The sequence below is a fragment of the Fusarium keratoplasticum genome, chromosome 4 (genome assembly GCF_025433545.1).
Source record: "Fusarium keratoplasticum isolate Fu6.1 chromosome 4, whole genome shotgun sequence".
In the NCBI taxonomy this organism is placed as follows: Eukaryota; Fungi; Ascomycota; class Sordariomycetes; order Hypocreales; family Nectriaceae; genus Fusarium; species Fusarium keratoplasticum.
In genome coordinates, this window is record NC_070532.1 from 1,916,718 (window position 1) to 1,938,023 (window position 21,306).

A 21,306-nucleotide genomic window follows, 5' to 3' on the forward strand; every position below is an offset into this window, starting at 1 on the left:
TCTTCTTCCTGCGAATGCGTAAACTAAAACTAGCTTTCGGTCTATATATATCCCTCAAAATATCCTGTGCCCTCCAAAACCCGAACACATGGTTCTTCGGGTATCCCTTGATTTGGTGACGATTCAAAATGCAAGCTGGCAGAATGGTTCTTTGGCGTGTGGCCTTTGGTGGGAAGCATCACTTGCATGCCATGCTCTTCACGTGGCCCCCCTCTGATGACCAGAGGTCCAGGCAACCCTTTTGGGCACTCAACAGGAGGAACATTTCACCTTGGATGGCACTTGATGATGCAATCGAGGTCTTCAGACTGTGACCTGCCTGCCTCATCTTCTCAACAAGTCAATCCACATGGAAAGATGAAGAATCACATAATTCTCAAGCTATCTGGTCTCCAGGAGGTCCCAGACATATGCCCTGGACTGATATAAAGACCAGTTCTATCACTGACTCTACGTTGTGAATCGAGATTAACAAAGTGGTATGCTTCAATTCCAGTTCAAACCCTTGTCTAGTCTAATGCCAGAAGCGGCTCCTCGTATATGTACAGAAGGGATATCAAGTAAATGAGCTTGTGTAAACGAGTCTGATCTAAATGCGAGTGAGAGTGGTACAAGTGCTTGCGTAAAAAAAAGGCTGATTCTGATCCCCAGTGCGTGGGCGGCTTCTGCCGTGCATGTAAAGAATGCAATGCGATGTGCCTCCTCCGCTCGCCGGGCCAGCGCAGCATCAATGACGAGACGAATTCCAATGCAAAGACCGCCCAGGCGCCGTGTATCAGGGGGGCTCCATTCTCCTGCCGTCCCCCTTATCCGTCCGCCCAACCATCCGTCCGTCCTGAACGCCGAGGAAAAAGGGGCAAAACAAAGTGCCGGGCAAAGTGTAAAGACCCCAGCCACCGTTGAAAAGCAAAAACAAAACCTAACATTCCCGCCCTTTGTTTGAATACACCATTACCCCTCCCCCGCACCTGGGTTAGGTAGGTTCGCAGGGGACAACAGCCATGAGGTTGTGATTCGGTCCAGCCGGGCTGGGTGTGGCTCGGGACCCAGTGAGAGACGAGAAAAAAGGGGTATTGTGCAGAGTGCGAAATACTCGCCATTAAAAAGGTGATAAGCGTGATATAGCGGTCCAACCACCAACCGTCGAGGTGAAGGAGATTAGTCCATCGACATGTCGTCTTCGTCAATGTAGGCCATCCGGGCCCAGATCCTCCAGTGAACAACGCCGACATGAGCAATACGCGTAGCGATATCCTCGATGCCGCCCTCCTGCTGGCCCATACGGATGGCCGCATCCAGTTCTCGGTCTCGTCCAGCGTCGAGGCTGCGGCTGCTCACTGGTACCCGGTTGCCCGTAGCAATCGAGAAGAGGCAGACGCCTGAGAGTGCCTTGAAGTAGCGGACCCGAGTAGCCAGCTCAGTCAAGAGTCGGCCGCGGTAGGCCTCTTCCATCTCTTGATACATGGGAGAAGACATGTTGCAAACGTTCTCTGTCAGCTTATCTTCGAACGAAGGGAGCATCTCCATGGGTGCCTTGGTAAATCGGAAGATCTGGAGGGCCAGCGAGGGGGCCATGGTTCGCCACTTCTCATGGTAGTGGGCATCATGAGGTGCCTGCTGGAGCAGAGCAACCAGGGACTCGCGGACGTTTCGAGCCTTGGTCTTGCTCTCGTTGGCATCCAATGCAAGATACGAAGGGAGAACCAAGGAAGATCGCGGTGATGACGAAGCCGAACCAGCCGAGCTAAGAGCAACGCTTGCAGGTCGCGAGAGTGAGGGGGGAGTGTTGAAGTTGAACTCGTGGCCATCCTTGCTCGAGGACATGGGCAGATCGTCATCTGACCCAAGGCTGGCAAAGGCGGGGGCCAGATTGCATCGTGCAACCCGATCAAGATCATCAAACATGCGCATGCACACGTCGAGGTTGATTGCGTCAAGGATGTCGGACCGAACCCTGCCTAGTCGATCCTCGTCGAAGAAGAAAGTTCCTGGCAGCGGCTTCTCGCCGGCAGAAGGAAGCATTGATCGGGAGAGTCCTTCAAAGAAGACACCCATCTCGCCGAAATGAGACGACATGGATCCAGCTCCAGCCGGGTACGTCTGAGCTGCCTCCTGGTACCAAGGCTTCGCATCGCCGATATCCATCTTGCGGTTTCGGAGCTTCTTCATCAGGAACTTTTGCTCAAAGGCTGTCGTCTCCTCGATGAGAGCTGGTCGAAGGCAGCGGATCTGGTGGTTTGCAACGTCCAGCTTCATCGCCTCAAGAACGCTGAGTAGACTTCGCATGCCATTGACAAGCTCATCCACGTCATTGTTTCGGTTTCCGTTGCTGAGTTGCTTGTGCATCGAGTCGACCCAGTCGTCCCGCATGGGTGCGCAGTGTGACTTGAGGACCCGTGAGAGCCACGAGGCGAGCTTCTCAAGATCAGCAATGCCTCTGTGGAATTGTTGCATCAAAAGATCAACGTTGAGGCCCTCATCCAGAAACTGGCGGTCCCGCTGTGGTACCAAAGTTTGAATGATTTCTTTGACGGACTTCAGAAGCTTTGGCAAGCACCAATCGTCTCCCGTTCCGTACTTTTCATAAAAGCTTGGGCGATCCACAATGAACTCGACAAGTTGTTCCTTCAGATTCGTCCAGAAAACACTCGCGCGGTCGTGTTTCCTTCGCCCCTTGTCGCCTTCCACATTGGGTCTGAAGTGTAGCTCAGGGTCAAAATTGATATCGTGCCTTAGCTTTGGGTTGTTGATTATTTTGGAGACCTCGAGCTCGCTCAGACTTGTCTTGGTAACTGGGGGCTCGAGGGGTTGATAAGCAGGAGATCTCCGGGTTTCGGGGGCCGGACTTGATGATGCTGTTGAGGTCTCGGAGGGGTTCCGCGAGAGCGGCGCCGCCACTGGGGATGCTGTATGTGAAGGGTCGGTGTACCGTCGTGGTGAGACTTGTGATGATTGCGTGACCTCGACCTTCTCGTCCTTTGCTGGTTTCCTCGTTGTCTCCTTCTCAGGTCTGGCATCGCCTTCGCCATTGGGCCCGGGAGCCGAGGTCGACAGATTCTCCCTCGTCCGCCCAAATTGGCGTCCATACCCCTGATCCGCCGTCATGGTTTGTGATGGTGTTCCTTTCCGGCTTGTCCAGGGATCCTTCCAATGCCCGATAACAACAATTCGTCGCGGCAGTAATTTTTTGTTGTCGCTAAGGAAGGGGTTTGGTCTGGTAAGGTCAAGAGCGACTCTTGTCAAAGATTATCGCTTTGTGTGGGCTCGGGAGATACTAGAAGCGACAGCTGGTCAGCACTGTAAAGGGGCCGAAAGCATGAGGGCGCAGGTTGAACGCGAGGTGCGTGCCCGAACAGTCACGAGCCAAACGGCCAGCTGCAGATGCAGACGGCTAATGGTTGTTGAGCTGACCAGGCGTTGTGTTCCGAGGACAAGGTAGTCGACAGATTGGCCCCTTCGACAGGTTGTGGAAGGGGAGAGGCTGTCGAGATTGTGCGGCTGACTTACATGGGAGGGTGCAAGTGCCCGAGTAGGTGGGTGAATCAATGGTCTGGGGTATATGAATCGTTGTGGGATGGCTCTCAATGTCGAATTGTCCGCCTTGAGTGCTCTGGGAGTCGGGATGTCGAGAAGAACTTGTTGGCTGGTCGTCGAGGCACGGGTCGGACGGGGTGTTTGTTTGCCTGCAGGAGGCTATGCTTGGTATTGCGTTGTGTAACAGAGGCTGGCTATGCCCTCTTCTTATTTCAGAACGTCCTGTCGGTGCGTCGCCTCGCAGTTCGTTTCGGTCGTGGTGTCGTCTTTCTTGTTTTGTCTAGGTACTCTATCGATCCAAGGTGGCCATGTAAGAAGCAGTAGGCGTCGGTTTATGGTACTGGTCTATAGTTCCGGAAAGAGCGAAGAATGTTCAGAACAAGCAGCAAGAGCTAGGAGGAGAAAGAATTCCAGAATGGGAAGACAGAAATAGGAAAGGAGGAAGAAAAGGAAGGGAGAAAGAAGAAAGAAGGGACGGAAAGGGGTGCAGACGGGGATATTGATATGGATGGATGGATGGGGATGGATACAACGCAGGGTGCCACTTGGGTTGGGATTTAGACTCCTCCACCTTCGAGCTTGATCTTGAGACAGACTCATGGGCAGAACCATCCATGATTCGAGTCAAGAAAGGTCTTTTCCACCAAGCCAGAAAAAATAGGGAGGCCGACGGCGGAGAGCCATGGCATGGCATGACAGCCCGATGGGTAAGGTGTGGTGGTGGGCCAGTGACCTGTGGGTGACAGAGCAGGGGCAGGCGATCCCCGGAGGAGGCAAAAATAAACGGAATGGTCTGGCCATGCTCGTCACTGCAATATTCCTGTGTTTTCTTGGACCCCCTAGCCATTCCAGTCGATTCGCGGTATCCACATGTACTTGTCGACCCTGACGCTCATATTTGCAGGGTTCGCGCCAGTGCGGGCAGTCCTGGGCCAATTCTAGGGGGGGGGGGTGGCCGTGTTTGATGGTGTGTTTAGCTGTTTCTGGGCCGGTACGGGGTGCGCGTACTCCGTACAGTGTACCTGTGCCCCTAGGGAGGTGTGGTGTAGGTTAAAAGGCGTTGCATCGACTGGCACTAACAACCTGGGAACAGCAGTGGAAGTCTCCGCCAACCGCCTCCTGAATCCACGCCAAAGGCCTGTCACTGGCCCATGACCGCGAAGCAATAGCGGACGGACTCGTACTGTGCTATACCTGTTAGCCACCACCTGCACCGACTGTGTCCAGGGCAGGGCAAGACGCCTAGGCCTAGGGCAGGACCGCCAGCGCCAGCCGAGCCGAGGACGGGATATGAGCTGGAGCGGTCGAGGTTCCTCTCACTGGGAGAAAAAAGTCGGTAGCCACCGCCACCGGAGGACGGGACCCAGCTGGAGCCCTGGTGCAGGTGCGCAAGCGTCGGGTGCGGTGCGTGGGCAAGGCCGACGAGGGTTGTAGCGCAATCTAACACTGCAGCGACAGCGTGACCCTCCCGATATTTGGATCTGAGCCATCTTGCTGCTATCGTCTCGGCCTCCCGTCTCTGTTAGATGAGAGGAAATCAAAGGTCAGGCGCTACTTGAGTCAGTTCAGGGTGGACCACGAGGACATAGGGATAGCTGACCCTATCTTGCAGTCTCGTAACGATTCTCGTTTGCCTTTCAGCACTGAGTAGGTCGGTATCGAATGGTAGACGCGAAGTCGAGTGTCAGCATGGTCATGACGATGGCGACGATGACAATGTATGTACAGTCTGACCCCACAGGCAGTGGAGGCCATTCAGCGATGAATGGGTCCACGGGATGATGAAGGTGGGATCGATCCATGGAGGCAGGAGGGAGTCGTAAAAGGAAGGAACGGACTGTGCATGACACGGGAAAACTCTGGCACGTCTGAGGTCTGCGGCAGAAAAGCCACATCACGCACGCACACACTGAGCACGATTGGAGGTGAAGAGCATCCTCGACATTCTACGTGCATTTTCTTGCTTCAGGATGAAAGGAATCTCAACAATACGATACCCATGATCCATCCAACCAACACATGCATCTTGGGACGACAGGGTAGGGAACCTCTAAGCTGCCAAAGGAGGGTCAAGTCCCAGGAACATCGACCGAAACGGACCCAGGGATTGGCCTGGCCCGCCTTTTCCTCCAGGGGCATCACAGTCACTCGGGACCTTTCCCATTGAACCGTCCTGGGGGTGCCACTGGACGCTCGCCCCAGGAAGACTTTTCCAGGGCTCTCTAGGGATCACCAGGGTCGCGCTAGCTCAGTTTGAGGGGCCACTGAAAGATCCATCCGCCGCCGCCGCCGCTGATCTAGAAGCGGGCCAGAAGCGTGCAGATACAGTGGACGGCGGAGTCACTGGCGACTAATGAGCCGCCCCAGCTGCGTTGCTTCGGCCGCTACGAGTCGTTCTGCAACTCTCGCTGGCCAGCAGAGCAGTCAGTTGGTTGAGTGTGAGGTCACTTCGCCCTCAAATCCGAGGAGACGTGCTGACTGAAGAGTCGGGCTCTTGACTCTTGTTGGAGTGAGGCCCGGAGGCACTGCCTCTTTACTACGTCAATTCAGCGCCCGCGATGCGGCAACTCTGGCTTCGGCTCCGACACCGACACTCCTTCAGCAGCAGTGGCATCCCGCTCATGCCGTCCTCCGCCACCACCACATCTGCTTGCTCTCATAATCATCTTCGCCGTCGCCTCCTACAGCCTGCGCATGTAAACACCATTGTCAGCGGCCCTCCTTCCCCACGGAACGGTTGCGCTTCGCCACGACGGGAAAACACCGCTATCGCTGTAATCTTCCGATGAGGGCAGGGGTGCGTGCGAGGTACGATGGGGAGGGCAGCAAAGTATCCAAGGTTGACACAGACCGTCGTGCCATTTCCCTCATCGCCAGATACTGCGGCTTCGTCGAGGCCTTCATGAGTGGATATGTCATCGCACTTCCAGAACCTCTCCAGGACTCGACGACGGGTGCACAGACATCGATTCAGCAAGGCGACGGGCAATCAATAGGGTTCGGTGTCGCCAATTGGACAGCGCCGCAGGTAGCGCATCCCGGCGTGGTGGTACTGGGACCTGGCTCTGGTCTATCTAATCTCTTCCTACCTAGTGCTCCGGTCCACTGCAAGGTGAAGGCCAGCATGTTCCATGCGCGGGAAGGTGTAGGGAGCACCTCGGCACCGCCTAAGGGATGTTGTTGTGTTGGATTGGTGGAGGTTCACTTTGATGGTGTTGTCGGGACGTGGAAATAGCGTCCCGGATGGGGAGCGATATTCAGGGCGGGCGAGCCAGTCAGGGTTCACCCACGTTTCGGCCACAAAGAGTGTTACCAGCAATGACTAGCTACACTCGTCGACGGGTGCAGGTCATGGTGCCGCTGTGTCGGTCGGACGGTGGTGGTGCGTTGTGGTGTGGTTTGGCGCTGGGCTCTGGGGGCTGCCCTCGTCAGGTCTCCTGGTCTTCCCTGTCGCAGCAGGGAGGATGCATAAGTTCAACACCAGGCCAGCGAAGAGACCACCAGTTCATTCTTGTCAGAGTCGAGTCTGTGGGAGAGTCGGTCTGGCTGGCGTCTGTTTGATGTGCCTGTTGTCCGGTGCCCAGCTGGCTAGCACTCCGATGGATGTCTGACCGACAGCTTTGGGCTCTTTCTTTGTCTTTGTTGTCACCCACACTCATCACTCGGTCCCTCGAGGCCCCCTTGCTATGAGTCAAGGACCTACGCAAGAGACAGCACAGGTCCATTCGCAGCAAGACAAAACACCATCCGTGTGGAGCCCACATCGCATCGCCATCCACCAGGACACGAAGTGGCCAACGCATCGATGCACCTTTGTCTGGGCCGTCCGTAGCTCAGAACTTGCTGGTGCTGCAATGCTGCAATGCTGCAATGCTGCCCTGCCCAAGACGATGCGAGGCCATAAAAATGGATGCCATGCCATGGCATGCCATGACCGCGGTAGCCGCAGCCGCATCGACACTTCGTGCGATGGATGAGTCGTGGCTGAGATGGTGGTGGTCTCTCGACGCCCACCCAACGGCGCTGTCTAGGTAATATCGGCAGCACAAAGCGGCAGCAGCGACAAAGGCCTCGATTTGCAAGAATGGCTGGCCTCTGATAAGTTTCACAATGACTGAGATGCTCGACTGAGAGTCTCAACACCAAATCTCAGGTCTGACATGGGCTGTATCTTTTTTAGCATGCCCCTCGTGACAAGCAGCAACGTACAATGCACCCAAAGTTCCAAGATCGTCAGCCGCCTCATCACTTCGCTCGCTCGTACCCATGTCCAGCTCGTCTCGTCAAGCTGGCGGGGACCTGTTAACCCCCTCCCCCATGTCTAGAGGTAGCCACACGCACTTCAGAAACGAAACCGTCTCGGACATGGCGAGGCTGCACTGTCACTGCACTTGCAATCAAAGCTGAAGCCCCGAGGAATTTTCTGAACCTTGAGGTTCTTCCCACTGTTAGTAACCTAGACCCGCAGGGATACAAGCCACTCCCTCTATCCCTTGCAACCGCAACAAAAAGTTGAGGCACTACTGCGCAGATAGGCGCTGAGCAAAAGGACGGCACGGTCACGCGGCCAGAGAGCGAGGGCCGGAAACTGACAGAAAAAGGTTTCTCATCTGGCCGTCCCTGGCTCTAGCAAAAGCCAAAACACTCACCTCTGCTTCCGGCCAGGGCGGAATAGTCGATAGCGCCATGCAAGACTCCCAATACGAAAAGGGTCTTCCCAATCTCGAAGCCAACAACTCTGCTTACATGCTCGACTGGTATGCTCTAGAGTCAGCATGTTGGTCTTTGAGCCATGGAGTCGGAAGGAAACGCAGGGCGAGAAGTCCAGAAGACGGTGTGCCGTACAGTAGAATCAAGGGACAATGTCGCCACCCCAACTCTCTGGTGGTCGTGGGCGCCTGGTCCCTGTTGCCCCGAAGGCGATTCCGATTCCTTGAGCGAGATGCTCCCTCCAGGAGCAGTGTCTTACTGGGTAGTATCACCGTCTCGAATCGCCTAGAACTCGCGCCTTGCATACACGCACCGCTTGCATCCATCCGTCCAGCTCAGCTTGCGTATGTAGCCGTACAGTAAGTATCACACATATGGCGTTGCTTTTGCGCCTTCCGCGCCCAGCATCCTTTCCGCAAAGTCCGATCAACTCTGGCAAATCTCGGCTGCCTCCTTTTGCGCAAATCGGCCACACCAGGAGGCGCTTAGCTTCAACTCTCGAGGTCCGCGTCAAAGGAAGCCTTTCCTTGCTGACCCTCCCATCCATCATGATGTTCAATTTCACGCATTGAGCACCTTTGCAGTGGTAGTGTAGCAGCGAGTCAGAATTGGGGGGCACCTCAAACTTCAGGCCGAGCTCGGGGCGATAAAGCTCGGGGCCGGGATCCACGGGGCCGCCAAGGAACCAGGCGCGGAAGGCCGCAGACTCGGTCTCTGGCGGGCTTGTCAACTTGCGGCGCAGGGCAATCCTCTCGGTCAGCATAGCACACCACTTGCTTCGTACCTATTCTCACGGTGCGGGATGTGGACAGCCGCGTCCGGTGAGCAACTTGTCTGGCGAACGAAAAGGCTCATAGTGGTTTGTGTGTTGCACGCTCGTATATGACGGCGTCTGACTGTCTGGGCCATGGCTCCTTCATGTGCTTTATGTGGCTGGCTGCGTCTGCTGCTTGGGCTTGAAGTCACATAACTGCTGGCTGTGGTTTCTTCTCATCTCAGCCTCTTGGGAGTTACGACAACTCTTTGTCATCCCTTCAGCCGCCCAGTTCATTTCATGCCGTCCCAACCAGCTCGTGCCGTCCGAGGCGTGGGGTCTGACTGGCAAATGTGCAATGCGGCTGAAGCGGTCCCAACAAAAGGGGACTCAGGGCCATCATCTCCGCAACGACTCCGTCCTCCTTATCCGATCTTGGGCAGTTCGCCCCCCATGTTTACCTAGTCGAATCGCCCCGGATTCCCTCTTGAATGGAGTACGGAGAATCTTGGTTTCCTTTCTTTTTCCCACACCTCACAGTCTGCGGCAATGTTCCGTTACACCAATCCAATTGTGAATCTGCTTCCTCATGCCATGACCCAAGCAATGTGACTGTGGTCAGCTCACAACGCCTCGTCCTGCAATCTCATCACGTTTGTACAACAAGTTCGTAAATAAAGGAGTAAAGGGGAGAAGCGGTTTCTACTATGTTACCTACCCCTCCATATCCGAACTCTTTTCTCTGCGGCTCAACAACAGTGTGCCTTTGCCGCGCTACTACTGCTACTGCACCCCTAGGTACCCAGTGTGTTGGCGTGAGGCGCGAACCATGGCTTGGCTTATCTTCAGCCTTGACGCCTTGCCGTGCCTCATCCACGGCAGAGACATGGGAAAGGGCCATTTTTTTCCTTTCTTTTTTTGAAACCGTCTTCAATCGCGAGTCATTGTGCCGTCCGGTCAGACATGGCAATATTCTGCGCAATGCGCCAGACGAAACCACTATGCGCTTGGACGAGCCAATCCGACTCTGTGCTCACTCTTTTACATCTGAGAGCCGAGTTGTCGAAATGACAAGAAGGCACTGCGTCGTCTGTGCGACAAGCAAAGTTCCGCGCCCCTTGTCCGATTCACTGATATTGTTACTCCAGTCCCACGCACGCACGCACTCATGCACACACGCAGGCGCCTTGCGGCAATGAAGTGCCTCAAGTGGTTCATTGGCCTTATCAGGCGAGGTAACCACGGCACACCCATTGAGCAGGATCCAGATTGTGTTGGGATTCCAGACTCGGCTTCTGGCCTGGCGGCTCGCTGGTCTGGATGTAACGCAAACTCGCTGGATGGTGAGTCTCACTGGCGGCGGGCTGAAGTTTGTATGAGGAAAGCCAGCCACAGACTTCACAGCATGTCCTGTTCTTGGTGAATGGTAAGATCGTGATCGTGAATTTGCAGATTTGTACACATGGAAGCCGGAAAACCGCCCATTAGCTTGTTTATGCTTCGTCCCAGCCCAACTCCTAGCCTATCGTAATCATGGTAAAACAGAAACGTCCCGTCGGTAGGTAAACATGAGATCTAGTTCAGGAGGATGGAGACCTAGACAAACAAGTTAGCTATGAGCCAGCAAGCGGTTCGAATGGTGTATCTAGACATACAGCCATGAGGACACAGCATATGCTTATGTATGGACTCAATCTTTCTCCTATCCTTGCGCATTTCCAGAAGATGCCCATGAACCTGGCCAGTGTCAGCTCGTCGCGCCGTGGGTTGGGAGTCGTCGCATCTCATACCCGTTCTTATTCCTGTCCATAATGCTCGGGGTGAAGTGGTGGACGTATGCGCTCGTGCAGATGAGCAGCAGGAGGACGAGGAGGAGGGACTGGAAGTTGAAGAGGGCGGACTATGGCACCGTTAGCAGGGAGTAATTGATGCAAAAGAGCACCACGCATACCATCTTGATAACTGTTGATCTGGTATTTTTCTAACAACAACAACGGAGATTACTTATAACACGCGGGAGACAAGTCGTCGTCGAGAATCGCAAACGGCGCTCGAAGCAATCGCTTCAGCCTTCTCACATGCGCAATGTGTGCTTAGGGGTAAAGATTCGCCGAGCCGTGTCCTCTTGCAAGGGGTGACGTCTACTGGACTCCACAAATTTCCGGCCCCACCAAAGTCCCCCGTTGCAAGGCTGGCCGAGCACATCTCTCCCAGCATCCGACTACATCTCTACGACGAGGCTGCGGATAGTTGATCTCCAATCACGATCTTGAAGTCCTCGGTATCCTACTCCTCGTGCCTGTGTATCGCTTGGGGAACGCTACGGCGTGATACAACCCTTTCACCATGGAGCCTCGAGCGCGAGCCGGCAAGAATGTCGGAAAGATGAACTTTAGCCATGCGGAGCGTATGTTCACCTTGCTCTCTACAACGCCCCCGTCACATCTAACGTTTTCTTCTCGACTACAGTGGCGCAGCTGCTCTACGCTCACGGCGACGTTCAAAACCCCCTCCCCGAGACGGTCCGAGTGCTCGACGAGATCCTCACAGACTTTATGCAATCCATCGCGTTCGAGGCGACGCGGGCGGCAAACTACTCTGGCCGGCAAAAGATCAAGTACGAAGATTTCGAGTTTGCGTTCCGGAAGAACCCCGCGTTCCTCGGAAAGGTGCAGGAGGTGTTTGAGAAGCAAAAGGAGATCAAGAAGGCACGAGAGATTCTGCGCGACGGTGAGGACGAGATCATGAAGGATGCTGCAAATGAGGAGAAGCAGAGGGAAAAGACAGACGCGAGGGGAGCCGCTGCGTCGGCTGCCGCAAAGGCGGAGGAGGAGCTGGGCGAGGCCGACGACGATGCCGAGGCGGAAGCGGATGCGCTTGGTAAGAAGCGCTGAGGCGGGTCTCTGGATATTTCAGCATCTTTTTTGGCGTTCTACAAGCGAGACCATGGGCTTGGGATTTTGTATTTGGGATTCTTGCGGCCCACCGGAGTTATTGGAAATTGCATCAACATTGCACATTGTCACGAACTATCACGCAAGCGTTGGTTTCTATGGAGTTTGGTGCGAGAAGAAGACCAAAGGGACTTTGGCCCCCACGTTTCTATCGCAATTGCTATCACAATTACAGGGTGCTTTTTGGGGTTGTATTTTTCGTATGCGGTCCAAGACTGGAAGTTGACTGATACTGCACTGAGAACCTGATAAGCAGAATTCCCCAACACACACTCCAGCGGTCAGCACTTTTCTCACGCCCACACCCACACCATCTCTTCTCCAGCAACCAGGCTTCACTAGTCAGGGCCGATCGGCAAGACTCCGTCCCTCGTGGGAAGTTGGGGAATAGCACGGAGGTTGTATCCCGGGGCCCACCCGACCCGACTCCGGAGCGAAGCCGGGGGGTGCTGCGTCTTTTTGGTTGCAGAGCCAAGAGCCATGATGGATGCAACCGCCTGTTCTGGTCACATCCATCCCAACCCACCACTTTTTTTTTTTCTCTCCCTTTCTCGAGACGCCTATTCGCCACCCAACAGCGCCTCGTCGCTCTGCTTTTCTGGCCTCCGTCAGCAATCTCTGCACCTGATCTGAATGGATCCCCCAGCTGATCCGCGACGGCCCGGCCGATAGCGGCGAAACCGGCACCGAGAGGTGCTGATGACTCGTTCCTGCGCTGCAGCTGTTTGTTTCGCCTTGTCATGAACGGGAGGATTTCAGACAAGTCCCACCCCCACTTGTCATCCTCTTTGCACATTCGTCGGGCTGTGCTGCTGCGAGAAGGGGAGAAAAGAGGATCCCCATCCCATGATGGGATCGTTGGTCCGCCTGCCGGTCGGCTTCCGCTGCGGGGTCTTGATCGCTCATGGGTGGTTGGGTCTTGACGCTTCTCGGTCGTTGATCTAGGCCTGGTTGAGATTTCTCCCATTGGTAAGCTTTGCGTTGACTTCACCGTGACTCTTGGTCGTCGACTCGTCTCCTCTGTGCTGCCCATCCGTCGTCGCCGTGTCAAGCAACCCTCAGGACGACAGTGATAGTCTCTTTCGTCTATCCGGCACCATGGATCGGGACTCCAGGATCCCACCGCCTTATGAAGAAATTCCCCAGACTCCCGGAGCCAAGCTGGCACCTGGGAATGTGGAAGAATCAGACCGTCATCTGTTACCGGTGCCGTCACCATCCCCCAGCATAATGGGAACCAAGCTCGACGACTCGAATTACGACGAATTCCGTCGGTTGTCGCTAAGTCCCTCTCCATGCCCATCTCCCATCCCTATGGGACGCCTTCCACACAGTGGCACCGAGTTGCACGGCGACGCAACACCCACCCGGTGGCAGGTATTCTGGGCCAGGAACAAGCCCGCTGCCCTCGTTGCCCTATCCCAGTTCTTTGGTGCCTTGATGAACCTCAGTGCCCGTCTGGTCGAGCTCGAAGGCAACGGCATGCACCCCGTCCAGGTGCTCCTCATGAGACAGTTCATGACGGCGTGTTGTTGCTCGGCGTACATGTGGTGGAGCAAGACGCCCGACTTTCCGTTTGGTAAAAGGGAGATCCGATGGCTGTTGTGGCTGCGTGGGTTGTCTGGATACTGGGGTATATACGGCATGTGGTATTCTATGATGTATCTTCCACTCGCAGATGCTACCGTTATCACCTTTCTGGCCCCTGGAGTTGCTGGTTTCATATGTTGGTTTGCACTCCGTGAGCCCTTTACTCGAATCGAACAGCTCGCGACCCTGGTGGCGCTCCTGGGTGTGGTGTTGATCGCTCGTCCTACTTCACTCTTCTCCCAGTCCGGCGAGGAACAAGATCCCTCGACGACTGAGCCGCCAGAGGGTGGGATACCCGGCGCAGATCACGAGGCCACATCCGAGGAGCGATTAGTAGCTGTCGGTGTTGCCCTTGTGGGCGTCCTAGGGGCGGCTGGTGCCTTCACAACCCTGCGAACGATTGGAAAGCGAGCTCACCCCCTGATCTCTGTCAACTACTTCGGTGCCATCTCTACCATCCTCTCGGCCCTGTTTCTGATTTTCGCGCCTATCCTCGACGTCGCTCAACCAGGTCTACGTTGGGTCACCCCATCCACCGCCAAGCAGTGGCTATTGCTGCTCCCTCTGGGAATCCTGGGCTTCATCATGCAATATCTTTTGACTTCGGGTCTCGGAGCGGACAAGTCGAACCGTGCCAACGCCATGGTCTACACGCACATGCTCTTTGCGGCGAGCTTCGACCGATGGGTATTTGGCCACCGCATGGGTTTAATGAGCGGTGCAGGATGCACATTGATTCTTGGAAGTGCCATTGGAGTTGTTTTGATCAAGAAGTCGCCACCTCCCAAGGTGCCTGCGGATGATGTTGAGAGGCGTGGAAACTTGGTCGGTGAAGCGGAGGGATCTCCCATGTTGTTACCCGACTCGGGCACGTCTGAAGAGATGAGGATTTCCCGATAGATTGGTAGGGTTCAGCTCTGATAGGGGCTGACATCCGGCCCATGTGGCCAGGGGCATAAAAGTTTGATATAGAGGTAGATTGAATGAACAATATCAACAATGGACATTTATGTATGTGTGTTTCTGGTGTTAATTTTGCCTGGTATCTGATTATACTAGGGGGACACGATTGTCATCAACTTGACAAGTCCGGGCGTATCACTCTACCGGGCTCCGGCCACACTGTTTTTCAATTATCCTCCAGCAACATCATTTCGTTAGTTCCTAGTTCTCTGTATGCTTCTTTCTATCTGGGCCTCTAGGTTGTTCTATGTTGACTATTTGGAAACCACGTCTTATACGAACATAGAGCCTGTGTAGCAAGTTGGTCTACCCTTGTGACTGATTGATAGACACTCTGGGTCAGGTGGGTTCTGTCTGCTAGGCACATTTCTGTGGAGGCGTATCTCAGACTAAAATCAAGATTTGTAATGTGATTTTGGCGCTGGTTGTAGTTGTTTGTGAAGGAGTATCCTTTGTCGCACTTCAGGTCCCTGTCAGCGGTATAAGTACTTCGGCGCATGTGGGTGGAGGTTTCAAAGTCGATCTACTTGATCGAATTGGTATCGTCGCCAACCAAAAGACGTGTCGATCACAAGGAACTCGAGATATATAGTAAAGCCAATTACGAAGTGATGAGTCAATTACGAATTATCGGTACTGAAGATGATCAATCCAGAGGTTGCTCATAAGCAGTATAGGGTGAGGACGTGCTCGGTGATCACGTGACCTATCATGTCGCGAAGACGCGCTGGACAAGGAGCAACTAAGCTTCGATCGCAAATCTTTGGAGCTTCAGGCTGCTACATCAACAACCACTTCACATCACCACCAACCACGAGACCTCATCCCAATTCGCCCAGAATCGTCGCGTCGATAAGATAGTTTGCAGAATATCGGAAATTTCAACAGAACTCGGCGCCCACCGACATCATGGTCCAGATCAGCGAGGTGAAGGGGAACAAGCGAGACAATCGCACGGCCGCCCACACTCACATCAAGGGCTTGGGTTTGAAGTCAGATGGATACGCAGAGAAGCAGGCCTCTGGCTTTGTCGGCCAAGTCGGCGCTCGTGAGGTGAGCCTTTACAGGTACAGAAAGGCCCATCGATAGTTTGCTGACCCATCTGGAACAGTCTTGCGGCGTCGTGGTGGACTTGATTCGAGCTCAGAAGATGGCTGGCCGAGGTGTCTTGTTGGCAGGAGGACCTGGAACCGGAAAGACGGCACTCGCGCTCGCCATCAGCCAAGAGCTGGGCACCAAAATCCCCTTCTGCCCCATCGTGGGTAGCGAAATCTACTCGACCGAAGTTAAGAAGACCGAAATGTTGATGGAAAACTTCCGAAGAGCGATTGGCCTCAAGGTCCGAGAGACAAAGGAGGTGTATGAGGGAGAGGTTACAGAGCTGACCCCCGAGGAGGCCGAGAACCCTCTGGGTGGCTACGGCAAGACCATCAGCACACTGCTCATCGGCCTGAAGAGCGCAAAGGGGCAGAAGAAGCTTCGCCTCGACCCCAGCATCTACGAGGCTATCCAGAAGGAGCGTGTCACAGTGGGAGACGTCATCTACATCGAGGCGAACACGGGCGCATGCAAACGAGTTGGCCGATCGGACGCCTATGCCACAGAATTCGACCTCGAGGCGGAGGAGTACGTGCCCATCCCCAAGGGTGAGGTACACAAGAAGAAGGAGATTGTGCAAGATGTCACGTTGCACGATCTGGATGTGGCCAACGCTCGACCCCAGGGCGGACAGGACATCATGAGCATGATGGGCCAACTGATGAAGCCCAAGATGACTGAGATTACCGAAAAGCTGCGCGCTGAGATCAACAAAGTGGTCAGCAAGTATATTGACCAGGGTGTGGCTGAACTTGTGCCAGGCGTCTTGTTCATTGATGAGGTAAAGTCCCCCCAGTGTCCCCCGTCTCATGTCGGGACGGGAACCTATGGCTAACCGACGGGATCGTTTCATAGGCGCATATGCTCGATGTGGAGTGCTTCACCTACCTGAACCGAGCCCTGGAATCGCCCATTTCGCCCATCGTTGTCTTGGCCTCCAACCGGGGAATGTGCACCATCAGAGGCACCGACGGTATCGTCGCAGCTCACGGAATCCCCTCCGACTTCCTGGCTCGGCTGCTCATCATTCCCACAACGCCATACGAGGCGGATGAGATCAAGCGCATCGTGCGGATACGTGCCTCGACCGAGGGCGTCTCAGTCTCGGACGCCGCCATCGACAAAATCGCGGAACACGGTGTCCGCATCAGCATGCGGTACTGCCTGCAGCTGCTGACTCCCGCAAGGTAAGCCCACTTTGGCGAAAGGGGTTGAACCTCCCCCTTGGGATACACCGAGACATGGTTTGACTGACGGTGAACAAACAGCATTCTTGCCAAGGCCAACGGCCGTTCGCAGATCGACGTCCAGGATGTTGCGGAGTGCGAGGACCTCTTCCTTGACGCCCGTCGCAGCGCGGCGCTCCTCAGCAGCGAGGCCGGACAAGGCTTCCTGTCGTAAACGGGGGACGACTGTAAGGCTCGGGGTTTTGTTTAGGTCTAGACGGCGCTGGGAGGGAAGGGGAGAAGTGCTATGCATAATTACTGTTTAACTGAACAGGGTCACAGGATTTCAAGAGGATTTTCCGAGGCGATACGAAAATACCTGCTTCCTGGCTGACCCGTTGTGTACTTGATAGGGAGCCATGGATGGAAAATACTTGCAAACAAGAGGTTCGGCGTCAGGCTGGGTCACATCGAATGACCATCATCATCAGAATGCCATTTGCGAATACCTAGAGTCAACTTGAGCTCCCCTTTGGGGGGAATCTCTCCCTTGTTATTGCTCCCATTATGCTAATTCTAGACCAAACAACAAAGGGCCCCTCACCCCCTCCCACAAGTCCTTTGATGACTGACTCACTCAAACTAATGGGGAAACTGGGGAGGATGGCTGGATCCGGATGGATGCCAACGATGAAAGGCCATTTCGACAGCCGTCTTGCACCAGGATTGGATTGCTGACCCGCCCTGTTGGGTTCATTCTCCGGGTATCTGTCAAAGGGAAATCAGGCTTGCCCATCACGTGCACAAGACCTATCCCATGCCAATTTCGGCGCGGACATTGTCTTTGTCTCAGAGCTCGCCAAGCATCCCATTCCAGCCCCAAGACACGGTCTGCATACATTCCGGCACCGCATTGTCGCCGTTGGATGAGGCTGGATGAGGAGGAAGCAGGGGGAAGGGGGCAATCGTTCGCTCGGGCCAGCTGACGACCGGCATTCACTTCCATTGCACGACTACAAAGGAGGGCGGAGACAAAAGCAGCAATGCTGGGCTTGCCCCGGAGAGGCAGGGCAGGGGAGAAGCGCCGCGCACCCGGGGGAGAAAGATGATATATCATGGCAAAGTCCGTGGACCTTCCTTTGTGTGTGTGCGCGCCCTTCTCTTCGCTCCGTTTTGTTGGGTCCAGCGGATGAGTCTGTTTCTTTTTCAAGAGCATCCACCCACACACACATTGGCCACACACACGCGCCATCACGCATACACACATACACACATACACACCCTGGTTCGTTCACACTGCTGGTACCACTGGAGCCTGCGGCATCTGCCTTGTCCAGTCTGCGGCTGCTGTATGCTCCCTAGTGGTTGCTACGGACGGACGGGACAGTCTACGGGGGCAAACGCGAACAAAGCAGGGCAGGCTGATGGGGTTGCTGCTACTCTCTCACCAACCACAGCAAGGACAGGGCATGTTCCCCGCCGTTCACTCTGGTTACCCCGGGACTAGGACGTTTTAATCTATCTACCCGTCGTCGGAGAGGGTAGACGCAGAGAGGGAGTTGACGCGTGAGAGAGAGACACACACAGTTGAAGAGACAGGGCTACTGTTGGTGGACGAGTTTGGGATACTGCAGAGGAGGCGAAAGGAGAGAGAAAGAGAAGACTTCAAAGAGCATCCGATAATGGAATCACGCCTCATGTCCTGCCCCAGGCACTGATTGACCGACTGGCCCCAGTTTCATTGTCCTCTTGCTAGGCACACAAAGACTTGGCCAGCACAGACTGGCCCCGACACACGAGCACCGTCGACGCTCTTTGAACCCAAAAAAAAAAAAAAAAAAGACTTGGTTGGAACTCAGAAACGCCTTCTTGCCGTCGAGGCTTGACCTTATTACCTCTTGCTCTTGCCGGGTTTCGCCCAGGTTGTTGTTGTTGCAACTCATCTCAACTATACTCAACCTTCTCAGCCTTCTCGCTCAAACATATCCAACTCCACCCTCAGCCGCTACGCTACGTTCAGGGTACAAGGTTGTGTGGTTGCCAAAAAGTTGGCGCTTCCCGCTCTGGCCCAACCCGCTCTCACCGTCTCGCATTCGTTCGTTTGCCAGCAGCCCAGCCGCCGCTCTCCAAAATGACACAGGTCATCTCTCTGGTTGCTGCCGCTCCCAAGCAGGCCATGACCCCTGCTCACTCCCCCATGGACGCCGTCGACGAATATGACAGGCCGCCGCGTGCCTTTCGTGCTGTCCCTGATACCCCCGACTCTCCCAGCCCTCGCACTGCCGGCCTGGCTCGAAAACGTGCCGCTTCCATCAACACGGCCGACGCCAACTATGGGAGGCTCGAGAAGCTCCAGCTCAGCACCCCCAGCAGCATGAATAGCGAAGGCCCCAGAGACATCTGTCTCTGCACTCCTGCCCCAAAGATTCCAAGACCTCGAAACGGTGAGTCTAGTCAGGCTCCTTTGTTGAAGTTCGCCTTGAGCGTCGAGACTGTGTGAGCAGTAACATCTCTACGCTGACAACCCCTTTTTGCTTAAGCAGGGTTCTTTGTCACGGCTAACTCGGATATAGCTTTCATCCTATATCGTCAGCATCATCAAGCTCAAGTTGTTGCCCGGAACCCCCATCTTTCCAACCCCGATATCTCCAAGATCATCGGAGAGCAGTGGAAGGACGAGTCTGAGGATGTCAAGGCCAACTGGAAGAGCCTAGCCGATGAAGAGAAGCAGCGCCATCAGCGCCAGTATCCTGACTATCGATACCAGCCACGACGCGGCAACAAAGCCCAGGGGACCCGGACAGGTTCGTCCCCGGCTGATGACTCTGGACGCTGCACCAAGTGCAACGGGCGGTCCATTGCAACCCCTCGTACCCCTTCTACTCCATTTTCCACGCCTTCCACGGCGAAGCCTCCAACCCCATATAACCCTGCTGTGCGAGGAGACGACCTGGATCTGGCTCGCCGCGGAAGTTATAGTAGCTCGCCTAGCTCGAGGCTGCGCTACCCCCCTCAACGACCCGGATACCGAGAAGTTGATGACTTGAATCCTGAGTCCCCAGAAGCGAAGAGACGTCGTCGCAACCAGGCCGGGGGCTATCACGCAGTTTCATCGCCTCACCAGGGAGTGCGAGCGTTGTCGATGGGGGCTCCAGCGCTCATGCGATCGTTCCCCGCGACTCCTTTGCCTGAGCCGGGCTTTCCGAGATCCAAATCTGGTCCGATGGGCCCTCCTCCACGACCAGGGCCATGGCCTGAACAGAGCCATGCTCGATACGCCTCATACGACGAGTCTCTTCGACTGCCTCCACTACAGACGTCTGTTCCTATGTCACCAAGTGTGGCGACAGAAGTCGACGTCCGACATCTCAACACACCCGTCACTGGCCTCGGAATAACCGGTGCTCGAGATCCCCAGGCTCGAAGTATCGAAGCCATGGTCATGTCTATTCCATTCACTCGGAAGTTGTCAGTCTTGGCTCGAATCAATCACACACCCATCACTGCTCTTGACCCCAGCAGTCTGGGGTTGGCGAATCGCGGGGCGGTCATCGCAGTCGAAGGGCCCAAGCCGAGAATGCTCAAGCAAGTCGGCCAGCTGGTGGAGAAGGCCATCCTGGCATCCAACGAAGTACATCTAAAGACATGGGGAAGGGAGTCAGAGGAGCCGAATAACACCGAAAGACGGGACTCTCCGAGTGAGGGTGTATCCGTGGACGAAAAAGACACGTTCAAGTCATGCTTCGAGACCATGATTCACTGGCACAGGAATTCCAGAGAAATTGTGAAGCATATCACCAACAAGGACGACTCGACTTCGGATTCGAATAAGGAGGACACTGGGTCGCAGGGCTCGCGGCGAGGCTCTGCGGAAGAGAGTGCGGTAGAGCAACAGGAGAAAGGACCAGCTCCCAAAGTACCGGTGGCACTCATCAAGGAGGGATTCAGCCTCACCTTGTCGGACGCTTTTGCGTGTACCGTACCCATCGCCGACTCATACGCGCCGATTGACCACTGGCAGTGGATGGCTACTCTTTGGCGCGGCACCATCGCCCCCGATTTGGTGGTCTACGTTAAGCCAAGCATGGATGAGGAGATTACAAAGTTTGGGGCTGTCGAGTTCCACAAGCACCCGGGCCTTATGATCGTCCGGATCGCTGTCGGAAAGGACTTGGACGAGGCGACTGAACGACGAGTCGCGTTTGAAGTGGTTGAGTGGGTACGAGGAGGATCCTTCCGAGAGGAATCCTGCAAGGCTTGAAAAGATACATGATTGCATATTGAGAAAGGTGTAAGTTGAACCGGATTTGAGACGGTACGAGGCGGGCATTGCTTCGAGTATCTGGTGCCTTTTTGGGATTTTGAAGTATACGAAATACTCTGAAAGCATAACGTCGATCGAGCATGGGTCTAATTCTTTTCGAATACATAGAAACTCATGAACAGAGTTTGAGTAGCGAGATTACTGTCAAGCAACTAACACACAAGCCCGCGTCATGAAGGGAGAGTTGTCGGGCTGAAATAGACAAACAAACAT

At 54.9% G+C, this 21,306-nt stretch overlaps 6 protein-coding genes and 1 pseudogene across 7 annotated transcripts, besides 1 other annotated feature; 4 read left to right on the forward strand and 3 right to left on the reverse strand.

Moving 5' to 3' along the window:
• Positions 1-1,158: 1,158 nt before the first annotated feature.
• On the reverse strand, positions 1,159-3,105 carry NCS57_00568300 (uncharacterized protein; the record flags this gene model as incomplete). Its single annotated transcript, XM_053055596.1, has 1 exon — positions 1,159-3,105. The coding sequence occupies one exon, from the start codon at positions 3,103-3,105 to the stop codon at positions 1,159-1,161; it is 1,947 nt and encodes a 648-aa protein (XP_052914551.1).
• Positions 3,106-8,557: 5,452 nt separating this feature from the next.
• Positions 8,558-9,153, reverse strand: NCS57_00568400 (annotated as a pseudogene). Its single transcript has 2 exons — positions 9,015-9,153; positions 8,558-8,958 (listed from the first exon to the last, which is right to left on the reverse strand).
• Positions 8,558-9,153: a sequence feature.
• A 1,458-nt stretch (positions 9,154-10,611) lies between these two features.
• On the reverse strand, positions 10,612-10,952 carry NCS57_00568500 (Protein kish; the record flags this gene model as incomplete). Its single annotated transcript, XM_053055597.1, has 3 exons — positions 10,612-10,735; positions 10,789-10,898; positions 10,950-10,952. 3 exons carry the CDS (start codon positions 10,950-10,952, stop codon positions 10,612-10,614), a joined length of 237 nt encoding a protein of 78 aa, XP_052914552.1.
• A 392-nt stretch (positions 10,953-11,344) lies between these two features.
• NCS57_00568600 (uncharacterized protein) lies at positions 11,345-11,892 on the forward strand (the record flags this gene model as incomplete). Its single annotated transcript, XM_053055598.1, has 2 exons — positions 11,345-11,405; positions 11,468-11,892. 2 exons carry the CDS (start codon positions 11,345-11,347, stop codon positions 11,890-11,892), a joined length of 486 nt encoding a protein of 161 aa, XP_052914553.1.
• Positions 11,893-13,050: 1,158 nt separating this feature from the next.
• On the forward strand, positions 13,051-14,442 carry NCS57_00568700 (uncharacterized protein; the record flags this gene model as incomplete). Its single annotated transcript, XM_053055599.1, has 1 exon — positions 13,051-14,442. The coding sequence occupies one exon, from the start codon at positions 13,051-13,053 to the stop codon at positions 14,440-14,442; it is 1,392 nt and encodes a 463-aa protein (XP_052914554.1).
• A 972-nt stretch (positions 14,443-15,414) lies between these two features.
• On the forward strand, positions 15,415-17,004 carry NCS57_00568800 (RuvB-like helicase; the record flags this gene model as incomplete). Its single annotated transcript, XM_053055600.1, has 4 exons — positions 15,415-15,558; positions 15,617-16,384; positions 16,459-16,790; positions 16,872-17,004. 4 exons carry the CDS (start codon positions 15,415-15,417, stop codon positions 17,002-17,004), a joined length of 1,377 nt encoding a protein of 458 aa, XP_052914555.1.
• A 1,641-nt stretch (positions 17,005-18,645) lies between these two features.
• Positions 18,646-21,030, forward strand: NCS57_00568900 (HMG box domain-containing protein; the record flags this gene model as incomplete). The annotated part of the gene is made up of 2 exons (XM_053055601.1): positions 18,646-19,213; positions 19,343-21,030. Exons 1-2 carry the CDS (start codon positions 18,901-18,903, stop codon positions 21,028-21,030), a joined length of 2,001 nt encoding a protein of 666 aa, XP_052914556.1. The 5' UTR covers positions 18,646-18,900.
• Between the last annotated feature and the right edge of the window lie 276 nt (positions 21,031-21,306).